At 38.5% G+C, this 12,039-nt stretch overlaps 1 protein-coding gene across 10 annotated transcripts in view; it reads right to left on the minus strand.

Annotated features, from left to right (window-relative positions):
• CAMTA1 (calmodulin binding transcription activator 1) overlaps positions 1–12,039 on the minus strand; it is an 898,980-nt gene that overhangs the window by 863,075 nt on the left and 23,866 nt on the right. For all 10 annotated transcript variants that reach the window (XM_061187140.1, XM_061187133.1, XM_061187142.1 and 7 more), the window contains exons 2-3: positions 9,295–9,364; positions 4,188–4,306 (exon numbers count right to left, since the gene is read on the minus strand). In XM_061187140.1, the coding sequence (XP_061043123.1) occupies positions 4,188–4,306; positions 9,295–9,364 (189 nt within the window). The remainder of the gene's footprint in view (positions 1–4,187; positions 4,307–9,294; positions 9,365–12,039) is intronic.

Genomic DNA, 12,039 nt, shown 5'->3' on the forward strand with positions numbered 1-12,039 from the left:
GCACCGCGATGAAGAGTGGCCCCCGCTTGCCACAACTAGAGAAAGCCCTTGCACAGAAACGAAGACCCAACACAGCCAAAAATTAATTAATTAATTAATTTTTTAAAAAAAGAATCAAAACTCTTTCCCTAAGAAATGAGTGTTTGCTACTTTTTTTTTTTAATCCTCAGAAAAAAATACATTGTTTACGTATAATACTGGAAAATGCAAAATGAAAAAAGAAGCAAATGAATAAAACAAAAGGATTAGAAGTCACTAAACAGCACGAGATCTTGGGAAAGTCTTATTTGAAATCATTCTTTGGGACAGAAATGTAGAAAGTATGGACTCCAAAATCAGGCTATAGGCTTGGACTTCCAAGGCCACCACTTTCAGCTACTTTAACATCTCTGTGGCTCAAGTTTCCTCATCTATATTGTAAGAATAATCACAAAACCTACCTCATAGTATTAGTTCAAGGAGTAAATGTGATTATTCACAGAAAGAACTCAACAGTGCCTAGCATACAGTAGATGGTCAATAAATGTTAGCTGCCATAATGACCATCATCACCATCTCCATATTGTTTTCAGAACCTGGGAAAAGAGTGTTTATGGCTGAGAAAGCATAATCTAAAATTGATTTGTTTTTAGATACAACAGTTATTTTGCAATTGCAAATAACATTCAAGAAGGGCAGGCGATCTTACTTATTCCAGTGAGTTAGAAAAGGTTAAAAGTGCTTAAGTAGGCCCTAAAATCTGTCTTGTCTTCTAAGAGTCTTCCTTTTCAGTGACTTTCAGCTTTACCAAATTTGCATGTGAACCCACAATACTAATCTTATATTAACTCTTTTTAATCCGAAACTAAATTCCAGAATGGACCTGCCAGGTACGCTAATGTGGTTAAGGGTTATGCGTCTTTAATTCAAAGCCTAGACGACACACAGTAGAATGAATGTTCCCAAGAATTAATCAGCAACGTAGAAGAAATGAAGCTGAGACAGAGACAGGCCCTGTCAAGTGTGCTACCTTGACCGAATTATTTCACCACTTTCTACCCACACTCCCTCATCTGTAAAAGGAAACATTACACACCTTGCAATATCATTAGAAGGCTCAGAACTAACGATACACAGCACCCAGTCACCAGCAGGGAGCGGGTGCTGATACACGGCGACACGTGAAAGGGCACCATCTCGCCCTCCCTCTCTCAACAGATGCACACGCACAGTATACACGGTGGGTTTTCTCAAGTAACCGCAGATGTTACAACACAGGTCTGAGGAAGGGACTCTCTCAAAAGTACAGAGGAGTCAAATTATACCCAGGAACTCAACTGTATACACCCAGCAGAGAGAGAGAGAGAGAGAGAACACGGGTGACAGAGAAAGATGACAGTTGACATCTCATACAGGCAACCCCGGCCGCCAGTCTACTTGGCGAACAGATGCTGTGCAGAGAGTGAGATGGAAAACACCCACGTCGGCTGTGCTCGCAACTGCGCTTGTGCCACACGCCCCTCCCAGTGCGAGTGCCTGGTCCCAGGAAGTGGGATCAACAGGAATGTAGTTTTTGTACAACACAGCTCCTAAATACCAGCCGACTCCTTCACGGGGTCCTCCACCAGCACACAGCAAGCTACCCCAACCCCAGGGGGAGGGCGGGCCCTTTGCAAAGCGGGGTGGCTACACCCTACTCCCTGAGCGATTGAAGAGATTCCACGGGCAATGCTGCCTGAATGTGACTCTGCCTCACAAGGGGCCACAAAGCCCCACTGCGACACACCTCCTTCAGGTCTCAGTGGCGACATTAAGGATGGCAGGCTGAAAGACATGGGAAAATGCCAAACCCAGCCAGGTCAGAGAAACAAGTACTTTCACAGGAGTACTAATTGTTTTGTTTCTATTATCCGAGCCAGTAAAAAAAAAAAAAAATGACATGTCACCATCACCACGTAACACCCTACAGAATTAACAACTCCTGCTGTCACTCCAAGATTCCCGTTTTTTTCCTATAGCCAAAAATCAACAAGAAAAAAAAAGCCAAAGCCCTCCACACAGAAATATGGGCCAACCTTTGAATTCAGTTCTGTCGTAGGAGTTTTTGTTGGTTTTCGGCAGGCAGATCACCAAAAGCACAACCGATGGCAAGGGAAGAGGGCGTGTGCCTTGGCCCCTGCCAGCCGAGCCCCCCTGCCACGCCCCCGCCCTCCACAGGAGCACACACTCTTCTACCCACATCTCAGCAGCAGTGACAGCTCGTGCAAACACCCCACATTTCTCAGACCCCAGTCTCACACTGCACCGGTCGGAAGGGGATGCAGTCTCCCCTCTTAGGACTTGAACTTAAGCCACACAGGGACCTAAACCAGTGGTCTCCGAGGGGCTAGGTGTACTGGGTCCTAGAAGAAAATGCAGAGCGACTTCTTATCTGCCTCTTAATTTTGTCCTCTATAAAAATGTATAATGTATCTAAAATATTAGTAAGGTGGAACATGTAAATAATTTAGAGGTAAACAAATGTGTGAAAGTTGCAGGGCTGTGCTCAAAAGTTCCAAAAAAGTTTTGAAACCACTCATCTAAATAATCTATCAACTAAATTCCTGACACTGTTACCCCCAGCTTCGTAAGACTCTTAAGACCACTAACTTTAATTCACTAAGCAATTGCTGGTTTCAAATATAATTTCAAGTCATAATTAAAATAAATTGCCAATTACATAAAAAGATAACACTGAAAAAATTATATGTTTTGTTACATTTATAAAAAAACTGGAACTAATGTATAATAACATAGTATCAAATCCTGTTTCAGGGATTACTAAGAAACTTACTGAGTTCTTTAATATTTCATGATCTAGTTTTGACTTACTGAATGGCTCCCAAATTGTACTATTTTGCTGACAGAGTAATGATCTATGATTAGGACTAATTTTCAGCACCTTTACTTTGCTTTCATGTCTAAAATGTTTGAAACAGTTAATAGATGACTGATTAAAACAACAGGCCTCCAAACTAGCTGTTTGTCAAAACAAAAGTATTCTGTCTGAGGGGGGAAATATAATTTATTCAAATAATCAAAATATACATACCTTAAAAGAAGTTTAAAATCAGTTGAGACAAGGTAACAAAACTATGAGGTTCTAGTGAGTATTTAACTCTGTAAACTAGGATAAGTGAAGAGACTTTCACATAACCTCTTATAACTCAAAACAAAAGCATTGTAAGTCAAGAATTTGAGAAAACAATTTTTTAAAAATAAGGGTAAATAGGCAGCACTATTTTCTTCTTGTATCTTAACAAAACTGAGTGCCCACTACAGGGCAGGGTGTTATATTTATAACTTAACTTGGAAGTATTGATAAATGTTGAACCAGCAACACGAATTGATTGAGACCAACTTTGTAAAACCAATAACCCCAGCCATTTGAATTAAAGGAATAGAATTCCCAGCATGATGGACACAGACCCAATTCTCATCACCACACTAAATGGGTATTACCCTAAATTGAAATAGTCAGATTTCAAAATAAAAAAGATGACAAAGCAATCCACCCCTAATATTAAGACTTCCAGATTAAGATTTACCAAAAAAGGAAACATCATCCAACAAAATAAACTCTGATTCACTCTACTTCATCAATCTTCCTTCTAACTGAATGTCAGATCAACAACCTACTATACAGCCTTCATTCTTAATACAAATTCCTATCGTTAAGGTAAACCAGTTAATTCTCCATGCAAACTTTCTTCATCAGAGAGGACAAGAGCTATTTTGCTAATAAGAACCCTGCCCTTCCAAATTCTACAGAAACTTCATTGTCAAGACACGGCACATTCTGTGGAACACTGGAGCTGTACCCTTATCAATTCATGACAACGTAAGAACTAAGGTTTAACTGAGATGCGAACAGAGTCAACCACCAAATGCAACACACCAAAATGCAAGAAAACACAAAGACAGAAACTCATGCTACCTTAGTAAGTCAGCGTGCACATTTGATATTTTTCAACACAAGCCAAGCAGATCAGAGATAGGTCAAAAAACATGTTGGTTTCTATCAAATCCAAATTAAGTATTCTTCTCATTTACAATTTCCTAGTTCAATATTTTGAATTTAAAGCTAATATAAAGTAGTACTATGCAAAATGACCTAGCGAGTTTGCCCTTAAAAAAAATTGTACCCCTAAAAATAGAAATTTATCTACCTCATTAGTGTTCCAACGGTGCCTCTCTTTGGGTAAACTTGAACATTTCGGCAGACATTCAAGCAGCTTTTTCGGTAAAAAGATTTTTACATGACTACTATTGCTGTTCCCATGATCATCTATAAAGAAGAAAACAATAAATTCAGAGAAGATCATAGAGAAAATCTCCTGTTAAGTACACTGGCAAGGTCAGAAACAGCAGCTGAGTTTTAGTCACTGGGAGACCAAGAGCATTATTCCTCTTAGTTAACGAAACTCATTTACACACTTATCAGATAGATGGCAGCAGGAATCTGGTCAAGAGGCTCTAAAATAAGATTGAGCTTTTTGCTCCATGGCGAGCAAATGAACAGGGAATACCCCAGCAGCTGCCCATAAACAGAACGTTGCTTTTAAAGGTTCTTTCACCAGGTTTCCATGAAGTACATCAAAACTACAAAATGATTTAAACTCACAACACCTAGAAATCTTCTATTAACAGCTGAAAACGTTTTTAAGGTTTTTAGAAAAGAGGAATTATAATAAAATATGACTGCTTACTTTATTGATAAACTAATACTACTTCATCCCCTAGAATACAAATGAGACTTATCCTTTCCAAAGAAAATTACAAATCTTATACATATAAGGAATTTAAACCTCCAGTTAGCTACCTAGGTAATACAGAGGCTGGCCTTTCTAGCCTAAATCTAAAAACATACACTTTTAATTAATTTGATTTACATATATATCTATATGATTAATGTATTTCATCAAAACGTAACTCTTCTAAATCAGTGAGGGAAAAGCTCCTTACTTTCAGACTAGATGGTATGTCTATCTGATAATCAGTCTCCCTGATACTTTCTAAAAGAGATCTTTTCCTTTTTTCGTTCACTTATTTATTTACATATCATTTCTTGTTTCATTCCTGTAACAAAGTCCCTTTGCCTGGCTCCTAATTTCTTGCCAGGTTTGACACATTTAGGTCAAAGTTTCAAATTACCCACTCCAATTTTTTTTTAATGCCAAATGGAAGTCCCAACATCCAAAGGGTACAATGCATAACTGGGTACTAAGGAGCAATACATTAAAATACTGAAGACTGAATTTGCTCCAGAAAGTCACAGGTGAAATAACTTACTCTGATATCAGTAAGGTAAAAAAGGACTCCAAGTCAAGAGCCCAGGATTCTTGCCCAGTTCTGCTACTTTCTAATTGTGTGACCTTGGGTAAGTTACTTAATATTTTCAGCTTTCCCAAATCAAGGAGAATGAGATAATCTCTAATTCTCCTCCAGGCATAGATCCCTAGAGAATTTACTGTCACATTCAGTAATTTTAAATGCCTTACAATTAAACAACCTTATATAGGCATACAGGTATTAGTTAAGAATGCTGAAAGTGAAATACAGTAGTATATTTTTCCAGTCATTTACTACAATTTTGTTTAGCATAGACTATTTTTTGAACATGCAAAAAACATAAAAGAATAAAAAATACTTCTACAGTCATAATAAAATCTTCTCCAAACACTTTTCATCTGATGAACACATTTCTTCTCAAGGAAAAGATCTTAACAGGGAAATACTGGGTATAGAAATAACATCTAAAAAATTTACTACATCTTCCTATAGGGAAGAACTTGAGAGTTTTAGCATATTAAATCTTTTTTGGTCCATGAACTACACAACCAGTTGAATTATAATGCCTATCCTCTACTTCTATAAGCAGTATAAAAACTTGAAAAACTTAAAAACTGACTGCTTTTAAGAATCCAAAATTTTAATTTAATAGCAAAATAAAATTAAACTTTTAAAAAACCTTGCTACAAAACCAAAAAAAAAAAGGGTTTAACTAAAAGCAAGTTCATAGAAAGTTCTGTATTAATTACACACTATAAAACCTTTGTAATTTTATGTGCTTATGCATGCTCCCTGCACTTCATCCTCCCAAGGGAGGTACCATGGGCCATAAAACTTTAAAGTGTACAATACCAAATCACATGAGCCTTTACCTCCCTTCTCTCTTTCCCTAAAATGGTTTTACTCTGCTCTTTAAAAATCTCCCCTGATGTGTATAATCTTCAAAGTAGAGGTGAAAAAATTCTAAAATCTATACTCAATTCCGATATTTACCAATTACAGGGTACCTTCTACGAAAACAGTACTATGCTAGATGCTCAATCAATTGGCTTACTTTGAATAGTACATGACTAGTCATAGCTCTGAAAAAACTATTTACGTATAATTTTGACAATGAATGGAATATGAAACCCCAGCTTCTATTTCTATGTTTGTGGTCACAACCTGCTGTTAATCATCTGTCCTTTTAGCCTCCTTGAAGAACCCAGCTGTCCTTTGGCATACGAAGCATATGAGTGAGTGTGTGGGTGTGTGGGGGGGGGGGGTGGGGGGGGTGGAGAGGGAGGGGGAGGGAGGGGGAGGGGGGGGGAGAGAGAGAGAGAGAGAGAGAGAGAGAGAGAGAGAGAGAGAGAGAGAGAGAGAGAGAGAGCACTCTTCTCAACAGCACAACTAACTGCTAGAGAAAAGGCTTCTGTCTTCCACTCTGATACCAAATCAGGCAGCGGTGAATCGGCCCAAAGGCTTTTAGAGAGGAAAAGGAGAATAGCTGTGTGAGCACTGTCTCAATCAAGTTTCTAAATTTAGCACTTTATGGGGATGTGCAGCCATGGGTTCAAAAGGAATAGAAGTATGACAGGCCAATGGGTTCCCCTTAATCAGTTTTTAAACTGTGCTATTTCCAGAATTTTAGGTTCATGCTGTATATAAATTGGATGTTTTTAAGAAACATAACAATGGGTAAATTTTCCCACTGTGCATTATGAAGAGGGCAGTTTTAATACTGGGAAAAGAATATCAGGAATTCAAACAGCCAAACTGTTAAAACTCGTATTTTCAAATTTCAGTTTTTCTAGTTAAAATGGAATAAAGAGTAACTTTGCTTTCACATTAGAAAAGAACTGCTCACATGGCTATACTGTATAAAATTGCGTTGTTTAATTAAATGTTTTTTTAATGTTTTTGGAGTAACTATAATTGATATCATAATTAGGTAACACATGTACCAGTTTTTAAATCCTGTCTCAGTACAAGGATTCCAACAGTATCTTGAGTTAATGTTAAAAGTAAGTTATACAGTGGTTTCAACTGCATCTCGGTATTTAAATCCAGAGAGTTAAACTCTGACACTGCAAAATGGAAGTGTCAACCAAATACAGTAAAACACTTCACTATCATTATCTAGCAAAATATGCGTGTCTGATACATGACTTCACAAAATAATTTTCTAACCTACTTCACAATAAAAATAACTTGTGAAGCTCTTGAAATTGACAGATGATTTGTTTGGCTGACAGCTATTAATTCCAGAGAATGAACCACCTTTTCCAGTCAACCTTCAAATATTTTCCAAATAATAACTTTAGAGGCATAGTATAACTCAACTAAAACTTTCTAAAATGTACGAGAATGCTCATTCACTTAGTTAATTAGGCAAAAAGCAGAATTCTTATTTTCATGTTTTATTTCTAAATCTGAGATTTCACATTACCAAATCCTTCATTTAAATCCAAAGAAATGTATTTGACCTTTTCCTTGGAACACACTGTTGACTTCTACAAGGTAAATCATAACTGTATTAAGTCTAACCGGGAAATGATGTATCCATTTTATTTTGATTCATAATTAATAAAAATTCAATAATTTTGGTTTTGTGAATAATTACAAACACTGTTATTCAATCAAGTTGATTATGATTAACCTCTCAACCTCTAGAACAAACTGTTCAAAATAAGTTGGTCTAACAGTGTACCAAATTGCTAAATCTTACTGGGAATATATTTGATCAACAACTTGGAGTGGTAAAATTAAAAGGAAGCGCTACAATTTTCTGTTTAGCTCTAATCATTATGTGCTTACATCTAATTAGTAGGATAGGAACTGATTCAGGAAAACATAAGCGCATATTGTTAAATTCAAGTCAGCACAGTGCTCACAGCAGCAAATACTGCCATTACTAATCTAAGACCTTCAAATCGCTATCCACCCAAAATAAATATTAATTAAGCACCAACTATGTGCCAAGGCTTGGTATGATTTCTTATTCTTCTCGAAAGAAATTCTCCAAAATGAATTAAACTCAGTTGTAATTATCCAAAAGATTTTTTAAAGGTTAAAAAAAATAATAAGTTTTTTTAATAGAAAAGTATAACTAGTTTTGCTATTTCACAACCCCTTTCCTCTGCTTAGAGTGCGTGTGATCATCAAATCTTACCCTTTCTATTTTTAGGTGGCCAGATACCCTCTCCCTGTCAATCATATTACCAAACCTCTGACCCAGGTCTAGGTCAACTCAAACTCAGGTTTAACAAACTTCTCACTATTTACCTGAATTTTATATTTTCAATCTAAAAACATGTAGGTGGGGGCAGATAAAGTGGCGAGGCCCAGAAGCCTTGCGATCAATTGCCGTCAATTTGGGTTTGGGGCATCCTCTCCTGCTTCGTCCCATTCAACTTCAATCTGAGCTACATGTGATCAAGTACATTTATTTTCTACTATTTATGAGGGAGCAGACATTTGTGGGACTCTATATCAGGCATCCAGAAAGGATTTTACATTGTACTCTTTCATTTAATCCTCACAATAACCCATCTGGGCATAATCACCCCCATTTTACAGACGAAGAACCTGAGGTTCAGATTAATTTGCCCAAGATCTACAGCTAGTAAGTGGCTCAAATGGGATTCAGACATGACCTCTGGCTTTTCCCGCAATACCACAAGGCTCCTACTCTTAAGTCACCCAGAATTTGACACTAGAATTACAGAATCGTTGTATTAGTATATCTAACATTTGCAGAGTGCTCTGAGTTTTCCATGTGATTAAACCCTTTGCCTTTTTAATCCTCACAGAAACTTTACGAGGGAAGTATTATTTTGCTACCCCCAGATGGATTAAGTAACTCATCTAAGATCACACAGCAAGTTAAAGGCAGAACCCAGGTCTTCTCACTCCTCGTCACAGGCTTTCCTGCACTGCAAGGATGGAATTACTCTCACTGCCAAGCCCACCCCTTCCTGTAAGTCAAAAGCTTTCGAATCCTACCTTCTACAGGTGGCACGGTGTTGAGAACACAGTAGGTGCTAGTTCCGCAGAATACACTTTGGGAAACGCTCTAAGGAAACAGAAAATAAAATGTAAAACTAATCTTTGAAAAAGATAAATACTGGCTCTTCTGTGATATTCCTGCCAAAGATGCAAAACCTGAATCTAATCATGAGGAAACATCGGACAAATCCAAATTGAGGAACATTCCACAAAATGGCCTGTAGTCTTCACAAACGTCAAGATCATGAAAGTCAGAAAGGACTGAGAACTGTTCTGGATCAAAGGAGGCTGAGGAGACAATCAAGTGCCACCCAGGGTCCCCGCGGGGCCTTTCTCTACAAGGTCAGCACTGGGTCAACTGGCACCACCGGAAGAGCTCGGAGGATTCGACGGTAGAGAAGTCTGGGTGTTCATTTCCTGACTTTGATTCCTGCATTGTGGTGATGGAGGAGAATGTTGTTTGTAGGAAACACATAATAAAGTTCTGACAGTCAAGGGCGATGAAACATACCGGCAACTCACTCTCTCACATAGTTCATGGGGAAAGAAGTCCTCTGCACTACACCTGCGATGTTTCTGTAGGCTAAGAGTGTTTCAAAATGTAAAGTACACGTGTGTGAAAAAAAGATATATGCTGCTGAACCTCTATTACCTGTGCAGTTTTTTTTAACAGGGAGCATATGTGCTGTACGTACAGTACATTGTTACTAAGAAGAACCAATGCCATTTCATTCTGCAGCTCAGTCAACATTCAACGACATCATTACCACTTCCCAACAGCAAGGCCCATACCTGACTCATTCAAACGGATCTATGAGTGCCAACTAACAGCACGGCGGGTGGAGTGAGTCAGGGAGACGTTGGAAGACCAGGTCTCTGCTCTCAGGCTGCTTCATGTAGATAAAATTAAAGCTTTCATATAAAAACCTACACCATGTTGTACAGCAGAAACTAACACAACATTGTAAAGCAGTTATACTCCAATAAAGATATTAAAATAAAAAAAAAAAAACTACACCATGTTAACTTTTAAAAAGGGGGGGGGAAATTTCTCTGAGTCTTGCCAGCCAATTAGTCTGGGTCCCTTTTTGTTCAGTTGCAATATTAAATAAATTTTTAGATTATTCCTCCAGCACTATAAACCACAGATTTCTATACCTAGAAAACCAAAGACAGTTCAACAATCACCCTCAACATTTTATGTTTAAAATATAAAAAACTCAGTTCTCTCACTTACTAGCTGTCCTTGGGAAAGTAATTTAACCTCTCTGTATTACCTCATCCAAAAAAGTACAGAGAATTAGATGGGATAATGCACACACAAGGGCTTTAGATTCAAGAGTACCACTCAATATAAAATGCCATTGTTACTATGGTTAATGAGGATAATCTTTAACAACGTTAACATTTTCTGAGAATAAACTGATGACTGCCTGGACTTTTTGTGCCACAAAGAGTGTTGAAATCTGACTAAGCTGACTCCCCTGAGGTTCTGACTTTCCTCTCCCTTAGTGCCACGGGAAGTGAGTGCTTCACCACAGAACAAGTCTTTCTCCGCAATGTGATTCCTAGCTACCAGGATAACCATCAGCTCCTAATCATTTATTTCTTGTTTCTGGAAAATTCTTGTTCCAGTACTTTTACTGTCCTTCTTCTGCTTGATTTAATCAATAGTGGTAACCACTGATTAGCAATCTGGGCCTGAGGATTCTCCCCGTGAACTATGGACTGACCTCAGCTTTCATGTTCCTTTGGAAAATTCAACATTAGTCTCTCCCCCTGACCGAATGTGGGATTCTAGACTTCAGGCAACATCTTTGAGAGTCGCCAGCAACAGCCTTCTCAGCACAGTAATGCAACATCCCATCTTAATGTGGTTTCCAAATTGAAACGTGAAATTTTAGGGTGTTAAAAAGAATGTTTTACGTTCAAGACTTAACATTTTCTGGCTTCCTATTACCAAAAAACAAGATAGCTTAGGTTTACCACTGATCAAGACATCTCGCAATGGTCTTCTCAAAAGTTTTAAAAACCACTAATGTACAGTGGAACACATTAGTGAATGACTTCATAAAAAGAACTTTTACACCTGACTTCAAAGTTTGATGACAGGTAATTTAGTGGTAAAACATATCATATAACAAATCGAAAGAATTAAACGCTAAAAACAACATATGTAACAGAAATATCACGAACAACCAACCATGATTTCTCAATAGCACTAGCGTAATAAGTGAAGTCTTAATAGTGCATTTAAGCAGGAAAAAAACTCACTCACATAACTTGAGAGTGAAATCAAATGACATCCCACCCTAAAAAACACAATGTTCTCAAAGCAAATAAGGCGAAACAAGCAAACTCACATAAGCAATGGCTACCTTGTATGAAGTACCCAGGGGCCAGCCTCTGAGCTAGGTCCTTTCGCAGGGCCCCTGAGACCTGTCTCTGAAAGCCAGACTGGCCCTGGAGTGCAGAGAGGAGCACGGGTCTGAGGATCTGGAGCCACGGGGTCCTGAGCCAGGCCCACACCACTGCCTGCTGACAAAGCCGGGGCAGACAGCTGAGCTCTCTGTGCACAGACAAGGGCGGAGTGGGAAAAGTACAAGCTCTAACGCCAGCTCTGGATTCCAGTCTTCATGCTGCCCTCCCTGGCTGGCTCTCAAGTCTGACTCCGACCTCTCTTCCCTCGGGAGCCTCCCGCTGACTGAGGCGAGCAGCCCAACTGGTGCTGTCTGAATAGCC

Source organism: Eubalaena glacialis, chromosome 3, assembly GCF_028564815.1.
Source record: "Eubalaena glacialis isolate mEubGla1 chromosome 3, mEubGla1.1.hap2.+ XY, whole genome shotgun sequence".
NCBI lineage: Eukaryota > Metazoa > Chordata > Mammalia > Artiodactyla > Balaenidae > Eubalaena > Eubalaena glacialis.